A 25,657-nucleotide genomic window follows, 5' to 3' on the forward strand; every position below is an offset into this window, starting at 1 on the left:
CCTTGGGTTTTTTTTCCCCGAGTTTGTACTTCTTTCTTCTTGCTGCTGAATGTCAAGATTGCGCCACTGCCGAGTTTATAACACACACCATCCGTTCGGGAGAACATCTTTTGTTTTTGTCGCTTAGCAATTCCAGGCTGAGTTTCAGTTTCAACAGCAAAATTCACCCTTGCCTTACCCGGAGCTAGCGAAGGTTTTGCATCATTAGAGGTATTTTCTAGCCAAGAATACAAATTGTGTGTACGTATGTCGCGTGCATGTGTGTGTGCGGTTATCCCGCGGCGCAGTACGAAGCGGATGATACGGTGTTCAGATGTGTCACACCTGACTTTGAGATAGTCCTCTGGAAAGAAATGCAGACTCTTACTCCTGAACGCCCTGGCTGAAACCCAATCTGAAATCCAGAGAAAAAGGTTCCCTTTCAGGGTATTCCTTAGGGGGCAGAAGACTGGGTTACAAAACCAGCTAGCAGATTGCATAATTTGCCTACTTTGCGTGTGCGACACCCGGAGCTGACCTGTTTCTTAGCGTTGACTCCGTTTATTTTTTATCCCTGAAGAGTGGGACCTCTGCAGAGCAGAACTTTAAAAGCTCAGGGTGGACGCAAGCAGAGGAACGTGCAGCTGCTTAGGTGGAAATTTGGGTGGGTAGAAGGCAAAGCGGGATTTTTAGCGCTGGGAATCACGTTCAGTGTTCGGACACGAGGGATTTGTTTGCTGGCCAAGCTGGGACTGAAAATGCTCCCCAGCCTGTTACCTAGTAACTTCCTTTTCGAGTTTATTTACCGGCGACGTTAGACTCGCAGCCCTGGGTACGCGGGCGCGTAGGGAGATCCCGGGGAGGGCACCGCGCACGTACGCAGGTCTGGGAGCTGCTGCCGCCGGAGCCGCCGTCGAGCACGTATCTAGGATAAGAAAATTGGGGCTGAATTCTGCCCTTTCCTCCGTGGTGAAGCCAGGCTTCGGCCTGGGAGGGAGTGTGGGCGTTTCGGAGGGGCGTTTGCGTCGGTGGGGGTGGCAGCGCCCGGGCTGGGAGAAGCATCTCGGGAAGAATGCGACCCGCTTAATTCAGTTCAGTTTTTATTTAAAGTTTGCTCTTTTGGACCAGAGGAAATAGAAACATTAAGTGCTGACAATCGCTTAAACTAGACGTTTACCACCATTTCTCAGATGCAGAAACAGAAATAAGAGCCTAGCAAATTTTTGGGTTTCTTACAGCTTTTTGAAGTGATAGAAGAACACTGGGCTGGAACATGCTGAAGGTGCTGGTTCAGCAGGCACGCAAGCTGACACGTGCGTTTTGCTTTTGGTTTGCTTTTCTTAAATAAAACAAGGCTATTTTGTTCCTGCTCTTCCATGGAGTCGTTCACCTTGGATGCTCCGCGTCTGCTGTTGCCTACCTGGAGAGGGTGGAAACCTCGCTGGAGCAGCCTCTCCAAGGGTGTTACTGCGACTGCATGGCCTTGGCGAAGCGCTGAGCCTCATGCAGTGCCGGGGGGTGCCGGAGAGCTTCAGCTTCCCAGAAGACTTTCTGGCTGCCCAAGGCTCAAGGAAGATAAATATTTTGGTGGAGCGTTTGTCTCCATAAATAACGAGTAGATTATAAAAGTGATTTTGCTTGAGTGAGGGTGTTGAGTTGGAAGGACTATCCATGACTTTATTTTATTTTTATAAAGCGCTTGGGGTTAAATGCAGACGACCGCTCCGAGTCTGCTTTCTTGCTAATGCCGGGTTTGGCGTGGATGTAGTAAGAAGGTTGATGGTCAGTGCAGGGTGATTGGTGGCTTTCACGTAGAAAGCATCATGCTCGAAGCGGTGACTCTGGAGGTATCTGTTAGCCTGAGCCGATCTACGGGTGTTGCTAGGTCAGCTGCCTGTGTCAATAAAGGCTTGTGCAAGCTTTTTGAGGAGGGCTGCTAGTGAGTCCTCGCCCAGGTTAGGTCATGCCGAGAGTTTATTCCGGCAGTCTACAAGCTGAAGGACGTTCTCCCTTCCCTCGTTCGCCGTGAAAGTAATAGTCGTCCTTGAAGGTCTCCTCGCAGGGTCGTCTGCTCACTGCAAAGTGGTCCGCGTCTGGATAAACAAAACCTTGTTTTCCCTCTGTAACCTGAAAAGACAGCTTTCAGGATGCTCTTAATCTATGTGGCTTTTAAAGGTGTGTGGCAAATGGCTTCCCTCTCTCCCTCTCTTCTTTTTCCTTTTTTTAATGTCTCACCTACGTTATCAACTGCTGCTTCTAGCATTATACAACATATACCATACTTTGGCTTACTCAGGATTTGTGCGTGCTACTTGTTCACTTCTTAGTACTCACTCAAACCAGGAGAGCTTGCCATTGCTGGCAGGGGAGAGTTCGGATTTGTTGGTGTTGCCCATAGCCGTGCAAGATCAGGCTTGAGGTGTTTTGAAGGGACTCGAAAATGTTTTGCCCATTATCCTGCAACCTCAAATTTCTCCTGATGCCTGCAGATGGTAGCAGCTGGACCGCGACGTCTCACACCTGCACCCTAAATGTGCAGAAGCATCACGCTGGCGGTCTGTGCTTCTTCGCTGGTGTCTTGGATCTAACCGTTGCTTGAAGCTTCGATTTGCAAGAGCTTTGGGCAAAGACTGCTCTGCTCTGGGCTTGAGCCGTTGACCCCGTTGGGGCCCCATTAGGGCTTGGTGAGATACGCTGGATGCTGTTGCTGTTGAAATAAGCCGGAAAGCCAGAGCTGTGATTTGTTTGGGGTTGCATACGCTGCTGTTTCTCTCAAAGACGATCATAAAAGTAATCATAAAAGAAAGCTAAATCTCAATTCTGAGTACCCCGCTAACCAGCCTGTAGGAATATTTGACAGAAGAGCAGCTTTGACTTCTTCTTCTTAATTTCTTTTCCTGAAAACCTTCACTTGAGCTGGAGGTTTAATAACCTGCTGGGGTTGTCACGCTACGGAGCGGTGCCTTGTGGTGGGCTTTCCATAATTTCGGTAGTGCCAATGGGTTTATAGGGTGGAAAGATCATTAAAGTTAAAATTTACAGTGCGCTGGATGTGATTCCCCCTAGATAAACTCTTGGGAGCTCAAAACCTATGCTTGATTCGGGAGAAAACAGTGGAAGAACAAGCGTTTGTACGAGCACGTCCACGGAGAGGCGAGCGCGGGGTGCGTCACTGCAGGCCCCGCGGGGTGATCTGATGGTATCGCCGAGTTGCCACGCGGTGGGGTTTTTTGTTTTTTGTTTTTTTCAGCGCAGAAAGGTTCTCGGTTTCCAGTGTCGATTAGCAAGACTTTTGCAAAAGAAGATATTCGTAAGTAGGTCAGTCTGTGTTTGCAGACTCTTCTTAGGGGGAATGGCTGAAGGTCAGGTGCAGTTACCATCTCGTTGGCGATTTTTTGAGCTGGAGGCATGAGTTTTGCTGGAGGCGGTGGGTAGCCTTTGTCTCAGGTTTGCCAGCGGTGCGGGTGATGGATCGGTGGCAGGAGCGCGCCGGGGCGCAGGGCTGCCGGCAGGGAATTCGCTTCCCTCCGCGCTCTTGTTTTCCGCAGCCTTCATAATTAATCACCGTGCTCAGGAGGATGAGCAAGAAAATGAAACTTGGGCTCCTTGCAACACTTCCGCAGCTCCTGCAAATTCGTCTTTGTATTCCAGGGCTTTTGTCTTCTTTAACTGCACATTGGGAGATCTAGTTTTCCGGAGTTTATTTACCCTTTTATGGTGACATTGCATTAGTTTCTTCCCATCCGACTCTTTCCTTGAAAAACCACAAATCCCTGCGTTTAACAGAGACTGTGCGAGGCTCACTGAAACGCCAGTGAAACGTTTTGGCTGTGGGGTGCATCCCACTTCCCAAGGGAGGCAAGGTGAAGAAGAGCTTTCCTTGCTGAGGCCGCGGGGCTGCTTGGGGTGGTGGGAACACGGAATAACGAAGCGAGGACTTGGTGGTTACGCCCAGGTTAACGCCGGCGTTCTCGCGAAGGGCTCTGCTGCTGGAGAGGCAGATGCCGCTGTGACAAAGCCATCTATTAATCATTCATTTAACGCAGCAGCTGTAATCAAATTCATTGCTGGAGCCGGGCCATTCCAGCAAGGGTATTTTTCCTGCTGAAGTCATAAAAAAGATTGAACAGCTGAAGGGGTGGAATTTGTTGGTAGACTCTTGAAACTCACCATATTTCTCCCTTTTTTTTTTTTTTTGAGTTATATTATGCACTTATCAGTTCCGCTATGGGAATGGGTATTTTCTAGGAAATGCAGCATAAGAGTTAAGCAGTATCAGAAGAGGTTCTGAGACTACAGAGAGCAAAAAACCTGGAAGCATCCCCTCAAAAAAGAGCTGTGCTTTGAAATAATTCAACGAGAAACTTGTTTGTCGAGCAGGTGATTCGGGTTTAGTCGTTAGCGCTGTTCGTTCTGCAGATGTAGAGGAAATAGGGTCTTCATGTGGACGTTGCATTTTTGTTAGATTGCACCCAAGCTTCCGTTCTGCTACGTTCCCCTTGCACTGTCTTTGTGCAGTTGTAGCGCGTAAGGTCTCTGGATCAAGACCTTTGTTAGGCCATTGCTTGTCGCTGCAGTACCTGATAATTTTGTGTTTATTTATATTTGTTATATGCCTTAACTTTATTCCTCCACGTCCTCTGACGTTTTGTCATGCTCTTTGTCTCCTTCTCTATGTGACTAGTCCAAGTCGAAGGTCTTGCAGACCACGTAATGCACTATATAATGCCATCCTCCCCTGGCAACAAATGCCACCTGGCCACTGTTCTTTAATGGAGTTATTCCGTAATCGTAACTATATCGCTCCGTGGTTCTCCAAGACTTGCTTCCACATCTACCTCCAGCATTTTTCCTCCCTCCGCCCTTTCTCATCGTTTCCTTCATTTGGGTTTTGTGTTCCCTGATACAACACAGCTGAGGCGGGTTCAAGCATGTTCTCCTTTGCCGACTCCTCCTGGAGCAGCGCTTCCATAACTCTCCATCCTCCTGACATGCTTATTCCCAATTTCTGGTTAAGGCTTCCTTCCTCCATGGCTTTTTTAGTTCTTTCTCCTTCTGTTCTTTGACATCTGTACCTTTGCTGTGCAAGTCCTGGTGCGGAAATGAAAACCAAATCTTTGGGTTTGATGGAGAGACTTGGGACCTTGGTCTTCCTCCGCCAGCGATGGACAACAGGGGCAGCAGAGGAGGAACCTTCTCTTGGGAACCCATAGATCAGGTGCTCAGACACCACGTTGAGAGCGGAGCGGGAGGGCGACCCGGCCGCCAGGCAGCACGTTTGCTTTTTCCCTCGGCCGGCAGCTAGGAGATGGAGGGCCATCAGAAGGATGGGAAGGGGAAGGGCTTCCCAAGAGTACTGGGAAGGGGAAGGGCTTCCCAAGGGTATTGGAAAGTCCATCGGAAGGAGCCGCTTTGCCAAGCGCTGGAATTAAAAAGCTGGTTCTGTAAAGCAGGGAAAACCCCCCTTTTGGTGGAGGAGCCCCTGTGTCAGCGGTCCCGGGCCAGGACCCCGGCGGTGCCGGACCTGGTTGTGCCGGAGGGCTGCTGACGTGGCGCTTTGGCTCGCGAGGGGTCTCCTTGGCCCTTTTGGGGCGCGAGGCTCGCGGAGCCCGGGCTGCCTCCGCTTTTAATCGGAGCAAACCGCGGGCATCGCTTCCTCTTTTATTTTATTTATTTATTTATTTATTTCCTCCCTCTCCCTCTCCCCGCCTGGCTCCGCGCGCTGCCGGAGCGCGCTCCGCGAGCCGCCGGCGTGGGAAGCGAGCGGGGCCAGGCGGCCGCGCGCGACATGGCAGCGCCGGGTGCCGGGACGCCCGCGGGGCCGGAGCGGGCGAGCGGCGGCTTGGCGGTGGCGGTGGCGGCAGCGTAGCGGCGCCGGGGGCCGGCGCGGGGGCTTGCAGGTAAGGAGAAGCGGGCGCCCGGTTGGGGGGGTGGGGGGCTTTCGCTGAGGTTTCGGGACCGCCGGGAGCCGGCGCCGCATCCGCCTGCCGGTGCCGGCCACTCCACTCCGCTCAGAGACCCTCCGGCAGGGCAGGACTGCGCCTTGCTGGGAGGCGCGCGGGGATCCTGCGGCAGGGGGAGAAGCCTTTGCCGTCCCTTTTTCCAGGCTGCGTCTAACAGCGCAACGAAAGACCCGCTCCAGCCCGTGAATTAAACGTACGTTTTCCGAGGCTGCCTTACCCCCAGCGTTTTACCTCCCGTTTCTTTTATTGCTTGAACTTATTAAGACCTCTCCCTCCCTGCACCTTCGCCTGCGCCTTTGCTAGGGCTTAGTAAAGCTGTGCGCTTTCGGGATAATGTGCTAAGTAGAAAATTACATATTTCAGCAATGACCTTGAAAATCAATGTGTAAATGTTTAAGCTGGATAGATCTGGCAAGAATCCTCGCAGCGACTTGCAGAAGTAAGGACATTAGTTTTACGAGAGAGAGAGAGAGAGAGCGTGTTCCTCGTTAAAAGAAAAAAATGCTGATTGCTTAATGTACGTTAATCATTGATGGGAGAAGTAAAAGCAGCAGATGAAGTTAATGATTTCACATGTAAATGGAGGGGGGGGATTGGGTTCTCTCTAGCAAACCATTGCACAATTTGAAGAAACTCTTCCCCTGGGTAGAAGTCGCTTTAGATTACTGTGCAAATGGGTTCTGCACACTGTTTTGTGCTCGAATCTCTTCGCTCCGTAAAGGCTTCGATAGGTTTTGAAAGAACTATGGAGACAGATTTGAGAACATAATTAATGCGGTAGATGTACTTCTCCTCGTTTGCCGTCATGGTCTAATCTCTGCTACGGGAAAAATGGTGAAAAGGGGCTGGTTAGTAACACCGGACCTGCAGGCAGAGCAGGTTGTGAACGCGATTGCCAGAAGATTTGTCTGCTGTTAGTCTAGATGAAAGTATTGACAACCTGTGTATTCGCCTGTGCGAACACAGAAAATCTGAGTATGAAATGCTACCTAGGTCAGCATGGAAAGGAGATTTTACCGGCACAGAGGAACGGCCGGTGCAAGACCCGGGCTGGACGTGCAGCACGTTGCAGCGCACACGAAGTGCCCTTTCAGATGCCGCGCTGCCCGTTTTTACAATATTTACCTATACTGTAAGATTGGAGTAACCTGAACTCTGGATTGCAAGGTCGGGAGTTCAGATACTGCAATGGAGTTTGGTTGCAGCATCGAGTCGTGTGCCGTAACGTCCCGTGCTGGCGTTTATTTAAACACGGGGTAGCGCTTGGAAAAGAGCAGGGGGAAAACCGTCCCCGTCCCCAGCCGAACCGGAGCTGGCTATAAAATCTGCGGCTGTGCAGGACCGCCTGGATGCATACCCCGGCCGTGCTGACTTCCTCGCCAGCTCCGGGAGCGTATCCGCCTGCGTGTGGCAGCACCCACCACTCTGGCGGTGCTGGAAGACGCAGGAGGAATAAAAACGCAGTCGCTGCCTCCCTCGAGCACGCTGCGTGGGGGAAGGTATTTTAGTGCTTTCCACAGTAAATCCTACAGCAGCGGTGCATTCGGTATTGATGTACGTCGTCGTAACGGGCTGGATTGATGGAGGATATTGCTTGGAGTTTATGCAACCTGTAAACCTTTAAAAAGCTGCATAAATTCTTGCCAGGAGCCCTGCTACACCTCTCTGGAGTGGCGACAGAAAATTGCCATTTCCAAACCTCGCTGCCTCTCTTTTCAGTAGTTGTTTTGTCTCTGATGACATCAGCTCAACGCCAAACAGCACAAGAATAATGTCCAAGTGTTTGGGCTCATGCTGCTGCTGCTCGGTCTCACGTTGCTGCCTGTATTTTTGGAGTTCTTTTGTTACCCCTTTCGGTTCTGTTATATATGTAGGTCTTCAATCAAAAGGGGCACGGCTGCACTAAAAGAACCTCTTTTTCATGAAAATCTTATGAGCCCAGCTGGTGAGACAGGATAGCAGGAAGTATTCTGTGCCTCGAAGAGGGCAAATTGGCTTTGAAGATGGTGCAGGGAGATGATAACGTGCCGAGACAGTCGAGAAGCGCTGTGACCTGAAATCAGGCCCCCCAAAATCTCAGGCTCCCGTGGTCGAGAAACTGCTATTTCTCTGTAATAATGTAATAACCAGCATGACTGTATTTTTAGCTGGGTACCTCTTGCCCAGCCTTTAATAGTCTTATGTATGTGTCCTTTTTAACGGTGACTGGGGAGAAATGTTGATGACCACCAAATTTTGTGGGAAATCATTGTAGCAGCAGTGTGGCAAGTCTCAGTGCAAGGGGATTTTAGTTTCAAATAAACCCGATCCCAAGCTGATGGAGAGGCCAGCCATCGAGTCCTCCCCGTGTCTCCTGGGCTCCTCCAAGGTGGGTGACCACGTGCTGGCTTTGGATGTGCCTTTCCAGGCCTTGGAGGAGCTGATCATGCTTGCTCTGTCCACCTGGTCCCACCTCTGCGGCTCGCCAGGATTTAGTCGCCGCCTTTTGTCTCCTGACCTGCGTCTCCTGATAACGCTGCCGTAGATGTGTCCCGAGACCTTGATGACCTGTTAATCGAGGTACCATCAATGCCTGCCACTTTTTAGCCCTTCTTCTGCCATTTCTTCCTTCTGGTGCTTCCACCCTCAACCTCCCCATTACTCCTCCGTTCACAGTGGTCCCAACATTTACAGTACTCTGCAATTTTCAGACTTCCCTGGTCCTTGATTTACAAGTGACACCTCCAATAAGAGAGGGAGGGACAACTCTTTTTGCCTTATGCTAGTTGCTACCAAGCACCATGGAGAAGAAAGTCATGGCTTTTATGGAGCGCTGTGCACGTCTGCGACTTCCCGGGATTCCTCCTTGGGTCGCGTCAGGGAACGGAAAGGAAGGCAAACGTGGTTGGTCGGGCTGAAGCGCATGACCTTCAGCTCCGATATTTGGAGAGGTCCCTTGGGCGATGGCCGATAGCTGACGTCATCGGCGCGTGCTGTGCTCGGTGTTGGAGAGACAGGACCGCGCGTTGAGCAGAGGATGTGCGCAGGTGCCGGCTGGCGTAGACCCTGATGGAGGAGAGAGGTCTTAGTCTCTGCCGTGCTGGAGCGGGAGCGTTCCTCACTGCTGGGACTTGGGTCTGCTCTGACGTTGCCACCTAGAATAGCGGGGAAGAGGTTGCTTCAGTGCTAACATGTCGGTCCCAGCAGAAGATCCAGGGCCCTTCCCGGTGCTCCGGCGATCGTACGATGCTCGGGGTGTTGCCCGTGCCACTGCAGACAGGCTGCTTTCCGCACGGGAAACGTGGGCTGCTCCGACGCCGGCACGGGGTAACGTCGCGCTGGCAGCCTGCCGTTGCGTCGGGGCGCCGTGGGTCCCGGCACGCTTAGGATGTGCGCGTCACGGGCGAAATCTCTGCCGCGTGTCCTCAGAGGTGTTTCTGGGGTTGTTTAGGTGAACGTGACAAGCAGGGTTGAATTTTCCTCCTCATCACGCTAAGAGCGGGAAGGTGCACTAGCTGCCTGCTTGCAGCGTCAGGAAGGTTTCCAGAAACGCCTGTTTCCACAGTGCCCCGTTTTGCTGCTTGGAATTGATGCTGGAAAAGAGCAGCAAAAGAAAAAGGGAATCAGCTTTTGCACCATCACAGTTGCTCCCCAAATGACAGCGTGAAACCGAAGCCAAGAGCCGAGCGCTTCCTAACAGCGCGTCAGACTTTTAAAATCCTCGCGCTCCGTACGGTGGGCATGTCCGTTCCTTAATTAGTTTGACTTTCCTCCTTCTTCCTGGCAAAAACCCCCCAGCAGCATCCGAAGGCTGTTCAAAGGGCACGAAGTGATGCAATTACGTTTGCTGCCTTCTCCCTTTCCGAGCGGGCTTGCATCGCTGGCAGCTGCTCCTGGGAATGCAATGCTACAACGTCCTCTTGTACCGCGCTTGTGCTAATGGTTGTTTTGAACGTGTTTTAGCCTGGCTTGGCGTGGAAGCGCTTGTCGCGGCGCCGAGCGCGGTGGCTTCGGGAGCTTGCAAGAGCGGTGGTTGTCACAACCCCTCGCGCTGCTCCCGCGTGCGCCCGGAGCGTTGTTACGACTACATTGGTTAAAAAAACCCAACAACATGTAATTCCCGAGCGTGCCGTCGCTTGCAACGAGCCCTTTCCGCGTGCAAAGCTTGGCTGCGCTGCTCGGTGGCCCCGGGGCCGCGGCAGGGAACAGTGCTCGGCACCGCTGGATTCCCCCCGTCTTTAGGAAATGTGGATCTCGTTAGCCGGCAGGGCTGCAGACGAGGAGATTGGCCGAAAAGCTTAATTATCAAGACTGCTTTTAATTAAATGTGTAGCTTCAACCGTGGAAGTAAAACGCTTGTAATTGGAAGTGTCGGATGGTGCAGCGGTTCGGAGGTCGCGGTGCACGGCGGCGGAGGCGTGGGCGCTGGCCTGCCCCCGGGAGGAGCGCTCTTCCCCGGGAGCACGTCTCCCCGTCGCTTCCGAAGGGCTTCCAGTCGGCATATGCCAGGATGGCTGCCAAAAGAAACAGTCCTGCCTTGTGGCCACCCCGCTTGCCCTCTCCCGCTGTCGCCGTAAGTATTTGCACAGCGACAGCAAACCGGCAGGGAAGCGATCCAAACCGGGGGGGTTTTGCTTCGCTTTGCTTTTTCCACCCGTTCGCTCTACCCAGATGAGTTTTGTGATCCCGTTTGCTGCCCGGCTGCACGTGCCGGCACGGGACAGGGTGGCGAGCGCACCTCGTCCCGCGTTGCTACCGGCTCCCCTCGGCCTCCGGCGTGCCCATCTGGATTCAAGTGGAGCCGTGGCCACTGGGCAAGTGGGAATATACCACGGATGCCTTAGCTCCTTGTACGCCGGAGCGCGAACGCAGCATCCGGCTGGGCAGCGGCTGGAAATACGGAGAAGTGGTGGCAGCGGGGCGCCGGACACGATGCACCGTAACGTCAACTAGGTGTCACTTCTGCCGATGTGCTCGAGTTAGTTGTGTCTTTCTTGCCCTCCCTCCCGCTGCTCCGCTCCCTGCTGTCTCATTTCCCTCTTCGTTAGGTGGCATCTAGGTGGGCTTGGGAAAGCTGAGGGCAGGGTCCAGGTGTTTTGGAGGAGCCCGCCGCAGCGGCTGGTGAGGTGGTACGATGGAACAAGCCGTGACTCTGTCTCCGTTGGGCAGAGCTTTTTTGCTCCTTTTCTTCCGTATGGTCGCTCTAAGCTATCAGCTGAAAAGGGCAGTTTTTTGAAAACTAAGCCCTACACAAAATAAGGAGCTGGGAAGAAGAAGCCATTTTTGAAGTGGACTCGCTGCAGCTGGTCCGCTTCCGTGGTTGCTCTTCCTCCTCCGAGAGCAGGTTTCTCCGGCTCGGCGTCTCGCCGTTCCTTGCTCTTCCCTCTCCTCCTGCCCTGCCTGCGCCCGTCATTCCTGGGGGCTGTGGTAGCTCTTCTCCTCTGAAACTCCCAGCTTACACATGGAGAACTAGAAAACGTCTGGGATGGGTCTGTGTAGAAGAGCAGCCTCTTGCTCCAGTGTCTCCTCATCTCCATGTCGTACCCCTACGCTCCAGCAGCGATAATGAAGTTGGTAAGCGAGGGCTTCTTGGAGACACACCTAGCGCCTGATCCTTGCTGCAAGGACAGCAACAGCCGGAGCTGGAAACCGGCAGCTTTTATCAACGGCCCACCCAGGGAAATGGCTGTCATTTGTGTCCTCGCTCCCCCAGGGCTCCGTCGCCGGTTCGGTGGTACCTGCACGGGTGGAGAAGTTCTGCTGTGTCTCGGTAGATGATAGACCGCAGAGCCGAATTTCTGCGCCTTGCTAGAGCATTTGAGTGTCTCTGCAGAGGCAGGTCCTGGCCTGCTGCGTGGCCTCAAGCGTACCGTCTCCATCCCCGTGCCCCGGGCTTCGTACTGCCCTCTCTGCAGGGGCCGGTGTCAGGGATCCCTGCTCTTGCTCGGGACCTCTAGCTATTGCTGCACTGCGAATAAGTATTAAGAAAACCAGGCCATCTCCCGCTTTATTAACTGTCCTTTGCTGCTCCTCTGAAGGTTTCTAGAAAGCCCTTTCTTTTTGCACTCCGCCTACTTCTAGATGCCTGAATATTTGCACGGAGCACGAGCAAGCAGCTGCTCCTCTGAGACGTGCTCAGGCATTTCCGTGCTTCGCTGCGGCTCGCCGCGCACCTCGCCCTGCCGTGGAGGGTCTCCTGCCCCCCGGCGCGCGTGAGGGTCCGTGCTGTCTGAGAGGCAGCTCAAGATTCAAGGTAACGCAGCCTTCGTTCTCCGGGCTCGGTTCAGCGCGCTGCAGATTGCGGTAACCTGGGGCAAAATGGAAGTTAAGAGTAGTGGGAGCGAGTGGCCTGGGGGAGCGGGTCGGGCTCCGCAGCGGCGGCACGCGGCTCCGGCCGGTGCGGAGCCCCGCGGTCAGATGTTGCAGCACCGGGCTCCAGTACGGATCCGCATTTCTAACGAGGTTGAGCTGATTGATTTGTGAAGCAAGCTAATTGCAGATGCTTTCACAAAGTAAAAATAAGCCTTTTGCTGATCTACTTCATGCTTCTTCACAAAGCAAGATCTTAATGAGTTTGAATGATTCGTAAGCCCCTTCTACCATGCTCCTTGGAAAGTTCCTTGACAATCTGGCTTTTTCCGTGGTCCGGATTCTGCAAGCCAATTTGTCGTGGTTTGGAAAACCTCCCTCTTTGCAGACCTGTCGAGTCCAGCGTATGGACTGCTCGTGCGCGAAGGTGCTGCACAGGCTGAGTTTGGCCAGCGCTACGTGGGATGTGATTCAGACCTGTTGAATTCGAGTTGCTTCTCCTTTTCGCTGAAGTCTGGTCAAACAACACTCTGTTGTTTTAATCCGTTTCTTCCAAATCCCTCTAATCCCTTTGTCGTTTATGGTGCTCTTTTATGACCACTTGTTGATATCCTTCTGTTGAGAAGGAGATCTCAACTGTGCATAATTCTCTGTTTGGTTAGCTAATTACGCATAGATAGCTACTGATGCTGTCTAAAACCTGAACCCTTCATTCTCCACGCTCTGCTGACCCTGTTCAAACAGGCATGAATGCTGCTATGTCGTGCCTGTATTTTGCATAAGCTTGTATCCAGTATCTTGCTTAGTATCATGACTAGTTCTGACTCCTGTTAAACATTAAAAAAAACCCAAACCAGTAAATTGCAGCAAGAGCCGTTTCTCCATGCATCTTAGCTTGTTCCCCCCTGTGGCTATTGATTAGGATTGTGTTTGACTGAGTTTCAATTTTATTTCCTGCCCATATTTTTTAACTCCCTGGGTTGCTTCACAATCAGGTTTTGTTCTCGGTGGTGGTTACATCTCTTCCAAATCTGCTATTGTATGCAAATTTCAACAGCTCTCTGATCCCTAATTAAGTTATTAGATACGAGAAGGCTTAGCTGGTGTGAACACACCATTAGCTACCTCTCTCACACACTGCTTAGCGATTCCTCGGGTCCTTGTTTATGGTCTGCAAACTGTTTCCGGATGATGAGGGAAGAGCTCATGTTCAGACCAGTCTGAGTGATTGGCAGGGCTAAGCTCTTCCCTGCATAAAAAGCAAAATGAAGTTGTAATGTAATATAAAGAGCATTTGCATCTGAGTTATGATCCACTCGATGGAGAGGTCTAGCATGAAACATTGCTTATTTTTCATGTTTTCAAAACCCCACTCCCTTGCACGCACCGGGGGACCAAAAAGGTTGCAGCCGCGTTTCTTTATAGTGGAGTCAGCACCAGATGACAGCAGTCTTCATCCCCTTTGGCGGCAGAATACTAGGTGACGTATTATCCAGAATAGAGGCTTTCCTTCATCCTTGCTAGGAGAAGGATAGCACATGTCATCCCACCTTCTAAAAATAGTTGGGAGCACAGTCACCATGTACGATCTGCTCTGGCTCGGTCAGAAGTTGCGGTTCTGAAGCTGGTTGAGGTCCTCCAGCTTGTGGTAGGGAAGGCGCATGGTCAGGAATGGTCTTCAGGAGCTTTAAAATCTGTGAAAATCAAATGCAGGCATTCGGCAGCTTCGTTTGTAGTGCATCACTTGAGCTTCGGTACACAATAACAAGAACAGAGGTGTCTGCATCTCAAAAATGATTCTCTAACACCAATAATTCAGTTGTCTAGGCATTTCTATGCCCACATCTCCATGTTTCATAAGAGCTTGACTTCATTTCAAAGAGGCTGTTTTATTCCTCAAGCTGCATTTCTGTGTGTGTGGTGTGGTTTTTTTTTTTCATATACATTTCCTTCTGTGTCCTTTCAAAATGTTTGGTTTTGGTAGAAAAGAAACCCAATTCAGTGTATGGTTTGATTCTAGCTCACTAATGGCTTTACTTCTATTGAAAAAGCTGCAGTAGCGCACTTAGCTTGTGCTGATACGGTTAGTTACGTGAGGGTAGGACGTTAATCGTGAAGGTGAAGCGCTCGCTTGCCCTGATGGATTGTTTGCTTTGGCCATGGGTAAATTAATGCTCAGTCATAAAATACTGACGAGCAAAATCTTGTGCTTGCAGCGCCCCTGGAGAGGGATGCTCAGACCTGTCGCCGGTAGCGTAGATAGGAGTGTTCGAGGAAGCGAAGTAGAAGTTTATATCTTCTGAAGTCTTTTAAATGCACTGGGCTAAAAATGCCTTTTAGAACAGCAATTAATACTTTGTTTAAATAGCTAGGGAGTGGTATTCCTAGGTATACCTAGGGAGCTGGCCCGCGGAGCCCGATTCTGCTGTCTGCTCTAGCTTTTACAGCCGTTTTGCCCTCCCAGGTCTTCTGGCTGCTGCTGCACCAGGGGGCTCTTCCCTTTGGGAGCAGCTTGGGACCCCGCGGTTGCCTCTTCCCTCTGTGCCTGCTTGATGCACGGTGGTGGTACCTGACCGTCGGTGTCTGGATCCCCACTTGGGGAAGAGTTAACGTGTGCAACAGGAGTAAAGGAGGTTGTGGAGTCTCCATCCTTGGAGATATTCAAAAGCTGCCTGGACACGGTCCTAGGCAACCTGCTGTAGGTGACCCTGCTGGAGCAGGGGGGTTGGACTAGATGATCTCCAGAGGTCCCTGCCAACCTCAACCCTTCTGTGATTCTGTGGAAGCCTGGGAGGGGGAAATTTTGGAGCCTCCTGCCTCCACTGAAACACCGTGTTGCTGGGCTTGTCTGACAAATGCCCACGATTGCGATTAGACAGCACCAGATCTATGTGTTGCTCTTAAAGATTAACCTGAGCATGGATTCAGGTGTTGGGGACTGCTAAGCTTTGCTTGGCTCATATCTGGAGAAGGGAGGTAAAGCCGACTTCACACACACGTGCACACACACCCTTATATCAACGGATCATGTCTGGGGTAGAAAATCGGGCCTTGGACCTTTTGCGATACACCTCAAATGTGGACAGCGGATAAGGACTTTGAGGAAGCAGATGGCTGCTGGATCTCCGCATTGAGGCAGGCAAGGTGCCGTCCAACTTTGCCATAAGATTTTTCTAAAGCTTTGTCTTTACCAGAGAGGCCTTTAAAAAAGAAAATCTGTGGTTTAAAAGAAAAAAGTGTGCATTTTTTCTACTTCTAAAAAATCCTAGTGGTGACCAACACTAACCACAAGTGGTTAAACCAGGGGAAGATAATATCCCCACCTTGTGTGTTTATCCGCAGATAATTAGAGATCAGGCACTCCAGCTACAATTCCACAGAAGGGCAGTGATCAGTAGGGTAAAAATATGTTCTTTTACTTTTTGTGTGTGTGTGTGCGCTTTTGAATCTTGGTTGGCTTTGTGGTACCTTAGCTATCCTAGCTGTAGCCACCTAGACTTTCTTCAAGGATGCCAGCTCAGAGTCTACGTCTTCAGAACTGGAGGTGCCAGTCAGGAGTTTAGCATCAAATCTACTCAAATGGATTAATTTCTTTGCAATGAACCCATAGCAGTTCTTTTCAAACAAGTTTGATAGTGCGGTGCTTTGTTTGGCAAGTGCAAAATTCTCTCCAGTAGATAAAATGTCATCATTTGCAAAATGACACTTGAGACGTCTTCTTCCGACTCTCTTCCTCTTCATGAGTGCTCAGAGAAATACAGTGTTCCTGCAGCCTGGGGCTTTCTATTCCTGTGTGCAAGCGTGAAGAGCCTCGGGAGTTTTCGGGGCCTCGTGTTGGACCTGCCCTGCGGTTTGGCTTGGCCCTGTATGCAATGGCAGTAGAAGGACTGTCTTCAGAAGACTTGTCCTGTTGGAGCGTGTATTTTAACTCTTCTTCAGGAAAATCGTTGCTGCTTCTTGTTAGGACCTCCGTTCTTGCCATTAGATGAGCTTAAGAGAAGCAGACCAGAACGGAGAATGAAAAAGCAGAGATCTCGGATGGTGGTAGGAGAAGGAGCAGGCTGTTTGGCCCACTGCACGATTTTTGCTGGTTTGTGTCAGAAACACCTGAGAACATTGCTGCTGGTGGGAACCTGCAGGAGAAAGTAGAAGTAGTCCAAAACGTTTGACCGAAAGAAGGAAAAATGCAAGCAAACAAAATTTAAAAAGAGCAGAAGAAAAAGGCGAAGGGGAAGAAGATGAAAGACTGGCTGGAGTCCTTGTTGGTATAATAGCCCTCTTTCAGATTTCTTCAAAGCGTGGTTACAAGATTAGTCATTAGATCTGAGGCTCCAGCCCTCCAACAAATTTTAGCTTCAGCTTCTTGGCATTTCCGGTTGTCTTAATGGATGTCTTTCATACTGCAGTCAGCATATGGTGTCTTCCCTTCTGGCTCGTCCACCAGGACTCTTGAGTTTGCTAAAGCGCCTCGCTAAGACACGAAGGTAGGGGTAAATCCCCCTCGCTGCTTTGCTTTAAGCGAAGGCACGTCATCAAGGTGCTTTCCCCACCATGTTTCCTCTGCGGTCAGTGCCGGAAGACACACAGCTCCGGGGGGGATGATTCATCCCACGTAAGTTTTTGGCCCTCAGTTGGCTGGAGAGCGAACCTGGAGCAAGCTACCTTTCTCACGTGGCTCAGCCGAGGGGGACGCTCACATCCCTGACATTTCTCCATTGGTGCAGTCGCAACGGTGAGCGCGTAGTTTGCTGGAACGGAGAATTAAGTGCATCGTGGTGGTGCTGAGGCTGTCCTCCCCAGGGCTGCTAGCTCTTTCCCTAATGCAGCACGCAGACCTTGGAGCCGGTGTCGGTAGCAATAGATTTCCCGGCCGTTTCGGTACCGTTTATTTTCAGGTGCTTCTGCAGCGTGCTCGTGGGTAGTCCTGCATGGATGGAGCCAGCGGGAAACGCCGCTGGCTTGGCAGGGCTTACAGCTGCAGTTGACCCGGAGTGGCGATGGGCTGGTAGGCACCAATTGCTGTATTTTAAGGAGCAATTTTAGTCTCTGTCGCTGCGGCGTAAATGATAATTATATCCGCTTTGTGCTCAGAAGGTGTTGAGTGGCTTGGCAGTTGTTGCGTTAACGCGCACAAGTCGACGCGTCTGAGCCGTTTGACGCTGAGCCGCGACACAACTGAAATCCTGTTAATTGTGTCCCTGGAAAGGAGGGAGCCGGAGTTTGGGCTCGGGACCTGTGCGCAGCCGCTGCCGGGATGTGCTTGGCCGCCGCCGGTCCGCGGCGGCCGTGGCTCCAGCCGTGGTGAAAGGGCTGTTTTAATGCCCCGAACTCTAGAGAAAACCCTCTCCTGGCGGGGAATGGGCGACCTCTCCGCCGAGCTGCGGGGGCTGCAGTTTATGCTGCACCTTCCCCGAAATGCTGTAGCTCACGCGCTGCTGGACGATGGGGCTGCCGGAGTCCTACCACCGGCGCTGTCGTGGCTCCCGCTTGGCCGGTGGAGAACTGAGATTCCGGTTTTAGCACCTGCGGGCGTTTAGCCGGGAATGGCCTCGCGTGAGGTTTTCCTGGAGGTCCGATACCCGCGACACCATCGCGAGCTCTGTGGCACGAGGGAGGCTCCAGAGCTTGGTGGACGAGGCTTCTGCAACAAGCTCGACGTCTTCACTCGTGCTTATGGTATGCATATGCGCGTATGGTTCTTTAATCCGCGCGTCCGAGGCGTTATGCAAATACGGAAATAATAACGCGATTTGGCGTGTGCGTATGCAGATGAATAAACCGTACAGACACGGGGTGGAAGGGAGCTGTGATCCGGCCCCCGGCCTGCAGGAGGGCAGGAGAGGGGCCCGCGTGCGTGCTGCGCGGAGGCACGCGTCCGCGGAGGCCGCCTTCTGCTTCCCGCTGGGATGAAGTCCGGCTGCAGCGGAGCCCGCGCGGCCTTGCAGTGCAGATCCCCAAGTCTGCACCTTGAAAACCCTAGGAGGGTTTTTTTTCTCCCGCCGGCCTGCTCGCCGCCGGCCGAGCGCCCTTCCTGCTGCAGCAGGTTTCCGTGACGCTTGGGCTGCGTCGGCGGCATCGCTGCCCGCACGTTACTGTATAACCGAGGCAGACGAACAGTAATTTTTATGAAGCCGCATGTGCTTCTACCGCAGTTTAATTTGTGCTACACGAGAACCCGCTGTATTCGTACGTGCTGCCAAATGCTCCTCTCTCCCCACAGAGAAAATTGTGTAATTGCAAAGTGTAGTTCACAAACGTAATGTGAAACTAAGTGTGTAATGTTCTGTGACTACGGGGGAATTAATGTTATTTTTTCCTTTCAGAGGCTGTATAAATTAACCCACTTTGCTTATCAGTTACTGGGAAAAAATGTTACGGTTCTTGTAGCTTGGCTTTGTACCTTATCTCCGCCGTAAACGCTGCCAGGTGATGCTTGTTGGGTTGCAGGCACGAGCGGCTCCGCCAGGAAGGCTGCACGGGGATGGCACCTCCCGTGCGGATGCGTTTCTGCTCCTTGGAGTCAGCGTGCTTCATGGTAGTTAATTATTTGCAGCATTATTAGTGCAAAGCAATTGCAAAACTAAAAATAGTCCCGTGGATGTCTTGACATCAGCAAAGACCAGGGCTCCTTCCTGCAATGCAGAAAAGTGCATCCCGTCCCAAAGAGATGACAGGATGAACGGACAAAACAGCTGAGAGATGGGGATGCAGAGCTGCGTGTTTTGCCCGGCATCCTTTAGCAGAATGAGAAACGAAGCCTGCAGACCCCTCCGGTGTCCCCTCAGCGGGAGATGTCCTGCTTCTCCCTGGTTAATTCTGCGCAGGTCAAAATCCTCCTGAGTTTGCAAGGTTTAGGGTCTGAACTCGGCCCTGGATTTGGTCTCAAATCCTAACTTGAATCTGAATCCGAATCAAAAATTTGGGGTTTTTTTGAGCCACTGTTTGTTTTTGCGTGAGCATGGAGCACCAAGAGCGCCGGCACACGAGGGACATTGCACAGACCTCACCTTGACTCACCTTTTCAGAGGGTTTCTCTCCTCGCTGCTCTTTCTCTCCCGCGCCCTATATTCGCTTTTCTAACCTTGCTCCCAGCCTTGCTGCTTCCAAAATTATGGGGCGCACGTGACGCAGCCCTCGGGCCACCGGCTGGGTAAAGTGGTTCTGACTGCTCCCCGTCCCCTGCCGGCATCTCGTGCAGCTCAAGGAGCCGATATTTCCCAACAAGAGAGTCTGGAAAAAGTCCCTGGGCTCTGGTGCTTCCGGCTGGAAAGCAACACAGAAAATCTCCTGGAAAAAACGAGGCCACCGCAAGGAAAAACATCTGCCGGGTGCCGTCCCTGCCCTTCCCAAAGCGGAAAACCCTCAGCGGTCGAAGAAATCCGGTAGCGCAGTAGTTAAACCCAGATCTAAAAGGCTTAACCCTCGCGGCCCCCGGCATCGCCACGGCCGGAGGGAATGCATCAGCTAGCGATTTCCCGCGGCCGGCTTATTCCCGTCCGTCATGCGAAGGCAGAGCCCTTTCCCACGTTTTCCCATTCATTTGTAAAGCAAATTGGCTGCTGGGATTATCCCCAGGCTGAAGGGGACGGCAGCCGCCCGGCTGCGAGCCGCGAATGCCATGCAGACGGTTGGCACCTTCGTATTCAGGATTTCTCTAAGGTCTTTGGACCGCTGCATCTTCAAGGATGCTACTGAGTCTGCAGGATGTTGAGTCATGTGGCTCTTTCCTTCCTTTTTGCGTTTTCTAGGAATCGGGCGCGTAAAGAAGCAGCACTTGTTGAGTGCAGTTTGAGCCGACGTTCAGCTATTCTGCGCTTTCCTCCGTAAGGAACCTGCCTGGAGGCGTCTGCTTCCGTTACACTACGGACTTGGCCAAAGCGGTTCAATCCGATTGACCATCGGCCCCTGTTACCTTTCCAAAGCAAAACGCTTCTCGGGGGCAAGAGGTTAAGTGGTTGAGAAGCCCGAATTTGGAGATTTGGCGCAGAGAGGCGAGCCGGCATCAGGTGGGGGATCTCTCCCGCCGCCGCCCCGGTTTTCCTGCAAGCTGGCGCAAAGACGTCTTCGTTAACCAGCGCCCTCCGGTCGGGCGCGAGAGCGAGGGTGGCTGCACGTGACCTCGCGTGACCGGTTTTTGGCCGGATCCCCGTACGCCGTGGCCTTCGCGTGTGTCGCGCAGGGGCTGCTGCTGATGTGCACGCACCCTGGGGCACAGACTTTGCCGGAGACTCTGTAATAAAATAATAATAATAGCTATTAGTATAGTAACAATAGAAAGAGTGGAGAAGATGGTTGCTTCATGCTGAGAGGGGATTTTCAGGCCAGGCCGGGAGGAGCAAAATCAAGCAAGAAAGGACCGCGGGACCTTCCAGCTCGTTTAAGGTATTGAAAAAAAGCCCCAACCTAACGATGCCGACAGCAGCTTAGCAAGCGACTCGCTATTTCTCCTCCATGGCTGCCTCTGTATCGCTGTTCTGGTTTCACCGGTCCCTCTGTCATCTGCAGAAGTTAAAAAAAAACCCACCCAAATCCTCTAGTTACAACCCCGGGGTTCGGATCGGCAGCTGATGGTGAACCTGGGATTGGTGCGACATAGGTGGGTCCTTACGATATCCCTGTGTGCTCCTAATTATCTCTAGCTGAGACTCCGTGTGCACGGAGGGGTTGTGTTTTCATGATAAGGAGCTGCGATGGGAGGGACTTGCCCAACGTTACCGTTGCGCTGCATCGCGCTCTGATAGTGTTAGCGTTACATTTTAAGCAATTTTCTGGGTCAAATCCATCCGAAACGTGGAAAGGCCTTTTAGAAATAGGCAGCCTGTTAGGGCTAAGTGTTCAGGGCCAGCTCTGCCTTTTCTCCTGCCGGTGGTCGTGGGCAGGTCGCTCGGGCCGTTTGCGCCTGCTGGAGGTGGGGACGGCTGTCTTGGCAAAGCTGTTGGAAATCTGTTGATATTATTCTGAGAGCGTGAGCGTTAAGCCTTAGTAATTGATACGCTTTTTCTTTTTTTTGTTGTTGTTGTTTTCTGTTAATATGGAAATTGCATTCATGCAAAGGTCTGCAAGGTCCTGCTGGAATAGCGGTGCGGGCCAGTGCGTGGTCCTCTGTGTCCCAGGGAAGCAAAGCTCTTCTCGCTGTTGGTGTATTCATTAGCATCCGCTAAAAAAAGCTGCTTTTTGTCATCCGTTCCTACCTCTTTTTTTCTTTTTTTTTTTGGCTTGATCAGTCTCTTTGAAGACAGGTTGTCTCCTGCAGGGCTGGGTTCAGAGGTGCACCAGGGTCCTGATAGCAGGAGGGACCAGGACTGGTAAGCTGGATATACAGAATAAGACCTGGGGGAGCAAGGGGTGGATTTGGAGAACCGCCTTGCGGAAGCAGGCGCCGGGACCGCCAAGCCTTCGGCATTGGGCATCGCTTGAGTCGAGCCCTGGTTTAGCTGGGGACAGGGAGCTGCAGCCGGGGTGGCCCGAGCTCCCTCCGCTTCCAGATGTGCCAAGCGCAGCTGGGCTCGCTTGCAGGGGGGGCACCGCATCCCGGGGGTCCCGGCTGAGCCCTCCGCGCTCTTTTTTTGGACGAGGTGACACTTTTGGCCTGTCGGCCCTGGCAAGTTTTGCTGCGAAATAAACTGCTTTTGCAATAAAAAGAAGCACCGAGTGTATTACGTCAAGGGCTTGACTGGAGCCAAGGCTTTCGGCTAAGGCTGCAGTTCTGTCCTCACTTCACCTCTCGAGGGCATACGGCAGCCGGCGCCGAGGCCGGCTCCTGCAGCGGAGCATCCCCGGGACGGCTGCTTGCGCCCGCCGCGGCGCCGGTCCCGTGCGAGCTTTTGCGGGCAGCTGATGCGGAAGGAAGTAATTTTAAAGCATGGTAAACCTGTCTTACAACCAAGCGAGCCCTTGGCACCGGGAGCAGATGATGCAGCAGTTTGAGCGTGGCACTCTAATTTTTACAGAGTTTGTTTTTTTTTTCCCCCCTGTATATTGGCTTTGGCATCGTTCCTTGTTTCAAACGTGCGAAATGGGGGGAATAAGCTAAAATGCCTGGTGGTGGCTAGCTCGCTGGCTTCTCATCAGCGTCTTCTCCTTTCTGCGGGCCCGTTTCGCTGCGCGCAGCTTAGAGGCGCTCGCCCCGCTCCCTGCTGCTGCTGGCGCCGAGGAGCAGCTCTCGCCTGGCCGCGCTGCTGTTGCTAAAGCGACTTCGCCTTGGTAATAGCGACGCGAGCGTTAGCAGAAACGGGAGCGGGCTGCGGGCAGGCGCTTCGCTTGCCCTCCGCGCCGCTCGTTAAATGCAAGCACCGCACTTATTTCGGAGCAGGCGCTTTGAATGGGGAGCATCGAGCGCAGCTCTTCGGAAGTAACGGCGGAAACGGCGCGAACGGCGCCTTCGCTTCCTCCTCGAGCAGGAAGGCGAGCTGGGTCTCTTAGCCCCTTCGCTCTGGACCCACGCAGCTCAGTTCTTCTCCGGGGTCCCGTTATTTTACATCTCGGGTATTGCATCCTTTCAGAATTACGAGCGCTTCCAAAAAGTCTAAAGCAAATAAAGAGTTTGGAGAGCAGTGATTTGCAGTATTGCGTCACTGCGGTTCCTGGAAAAATCGCCGGAACTGCTTTAGCAATGCAAGCGAAGCAGGGCGCGTAGCTGCTCTCCGCGCGGAGATCCGGCCTCCCTCGGTTTCGTGCGTTGTGTGGGCTCTTGACTCCGTTGCGTGACGCCATTAGCCCCGTTCGGGCCGTTTCACGCGGCCGTGAAATGGATTTACAGGGGGACGCAGGGTTTACCTGCAGCGGGTGAGGCCTCTGCAGCGTCGAGCTGGCGTCGCGGCGTCCGAGCCACCTTCTGCCTGGCTCCTGACCCCGAAGAGTGAGGTGGGAGAGGCTTTTTCACGTGGGTTTGCTGCTTTTGGGCGCCTGAGGCTGGTCGGGTGAGGGGTAAATCCAGCTTCCCTTAGGGCAGTGGGGTGTCGGGTGGTTTGTGGAGACATGAGTGCAGCAGGGCATCGCTTGGCGTGGTGGTCCCTCAGCCTTTCAACTAGGACATCATTGCCTGGTCTGAGGAACACCACTTCCTAGGAGAAACGAAGCCGTCCGACTTTAATTAAATAGGCTGTGGAGGAGGTACAGTTTGTGGGCCGGGGGCTCCCAGCTGTGCATTGCAAGGAAATCTGTGCTTGGGTCTGAAAGCGTCACGGCCTTGGCCAAACCCCTTTAACACACCTCAAGGTGAAGAACCCAGCAGAAATCCTTACTGGTGTATTGGATCTACATCATATTTTTATTCAGTTAAAGAAGAAAAATATATATAATTCATTTTTTAAGAACCATTAGTACGTGGGATATTGCACTATTATAATCCTCATGGTTTAATGTTCTCGCTGAAGCTGCTGGACCTTTTCTGTAGCTTAGACCTCTCGTTTGCCTGAGCACGGACTAGTTTCCCAGCTATCCGTGCAAGGATCTCCCAGAATTACGCCCTGAAAAATAATAATGAAATCTTTCTGGGCGTAAGAGAGACACCAGAAGGTGCCTGTGCCGTGAGCAGCCGTTGCGAGGAGGAGCCCACGTGGCCACCAAGCCCCTGGGCCAGCTGGGGGCTAGCGGAGGGCTTGGGCCTGCGAGGGCGCCGGCGGCGAAGGCTCGTGCGCGGCAGTGCCGAGGCCGAGCCGCGTGCCGCGGGCGGCGGAGGTGGCGGGGTGGAGCGTCCTTCGAGAGCCGTGAGTCGGAGGAGCCCAGAGGAGAGGGGGGAGCAGCCCAAGAGCGGCGAAAAGCGACCGCTTGCAGGCAAAGGAAACAAAGCAGAAGCGATGACAGCGCTTGCGTGGCCGCAAAGCGCCGAGGCTGCCTTTTTGAGCACTTCCATCGGGGCCCCTGTTTAGGGAGATGGGTGCCGTCCGGGGCGTGGGAGACGACCGCAGAACAGCAACTAAAGCGAGAGAAGGCCGGGAAGCTGAAATCCCGGCAAACCGGGAAGGGAAGAGCTCGATCTGTAAGGTAAAGATGAGGGTGTCGGTGGCGAGGGCTTGCTTGGCAGCGGGGTGCCCGAGAGCTACCAGGAGGAGAGTGGCGTGATTAGTTGTTGTCTTCTCCTTGCACCGTTTCTTTCACAAACTGCTGCAACGAGGCATAAATTCAAGCACTTAAGTTCTGATGAGATCTTCTGGAAGAAGATCTTGAACGACAAGGATGACTTGCGTTGGATTAGTTACCTCTTCAAGGGTCGCTCGCTTCGCGTTTTCTGGCACCGCCGCGTATGCATCAATCATTCGGGAGCTGCAGAAGGCTCATGCTTAACTCTGGCTCTCTTTGGTTTGCAGGTGCAAAGTAGGTCAACATGAGTGGCCTTGGGGACAGTTCAACGGACCCTGCCAACCCCGATTCGCGGAAGAGGAAAGGCTCGCCGTGTGATACGCTGGCCCAGAGGTACGTGTGCCGTGCTGAAGCCGTTCCCCTGCCACGGCTACTTTGTCATTCTGACTGCATCGTTCTGTCCCGTCTGCTCGAGCAGATGGAGCAGGGTTTCAGCCACTCAGAAACGTTCACACTTCCCACCAGAACTTCGCTTTGCTTTTATCAGTGGCTGTGGTGGAAGATGGAACATGATGGAAATACAGCTCCCCATCTGCTCTGCTTGTTTTGAGGTGGCAAATGATGATTAGAGGCTCGTTATCAAAGTTAATGTATTGATTTTGTAAATCGAGAGTGCTTGAATCACACAGAGGAGCATCAAGAAAGTTTTCTCAGGGTAAATTTGGGACAGATACTTCTGTCGAGGGCAGGAGGGTGAGCTCTGCAGCTCATCCCGAGCCTTCTGCCTCTTCATGCCAGATTCTCAAGAAATACACATTTCTGTAACCTTCAGAAACCCCTGTGGAGACCCTCTTGCTCCATGGTACAATGGTGAAACAACTTGTGCCTGAAATACTTTCGTTTCTGTGAGCAGCGCAGCCTGCTCTGAAACTCGGCTCCCTGCGGAAACGCACTGTTTGCTTACGCCTGAACCTGCAAGTCCTAGCTGCGTTGCCAGTAGATTTAGAATAAGAAGTCCTAGATATGTACGACTGTGATCTCCTGTTCACAGGCTTCTGCTGGCGCTCTGTGAATCATCTGGGTCTTTTTCCGTTGCGCTGTAGCCTATTAGTAAGAATGGATTTACAGCGCCACTGCTGACTCCGTGCGTCTCCTGCATGGGAAGCTGTTTAGCTTGTGGTTGCAGAATATTGATGTGTTAAGCAAGCTCCAGTTGTATTTTTTGTTAATTGTAGCATGTATCTGACATTCTAGACAAGAAGTATGAAGGCTACAGTGTCCTAATGGTGTAAGGGGGAGAGACATTAAGTGGCTGCTTAAGATTTTCTGTTCATTGCGGTTCTCAGCGGTCACTTCTCGCTTCTAGTGCAGCGAATTAACGACAGAGCTCACATATCTTCTTACAA

At 52.5% G+C, this 25,657-nt stretch overlaps 1 protein-coding gene across 3 annotated transcripts in view; it reads left to right on the plus strand.

The window, feature by feature from the left end:
- Positions 1-25,657, plus strand: part of NCOA1 (nuclear receptor coactivator 1) — a 153,241-nt gene that overhangs the window by 77,880 nt on the left and 49,704 nt on the right. For all 3 annotated transcript variants that reach the window (XM_067294463.1, XM_067294461.1, XM_067294462.1), the window contains exon 3: positions 24,539-24,644. In XM_067294463.1, the coding sequence (XP_067150564.1) occupies positions 24,556-24,644 (89 nt within the window). In that variant the 5' untranslated portion in view covers positions 24,539-24,555. The remainder of the gene's footprint in view (positions 1-24,538; positions 24,645-25,657) is intronic.

This window comes from Apteryx mantelli, chromosome 3 (genome assembly GCF_036417845.1).
Source record: "Apteryx mantelli isolate bAptMan1 chromosome 3, bAptMan1.hap1, whole genome shotgun sequence".
Taxonomy (NCBI): Eukaryota; Metazoa; Chordata; class Aves; order Apterygiformes; family Apterygidae; genus Apteryx; species Apteryx mantelli.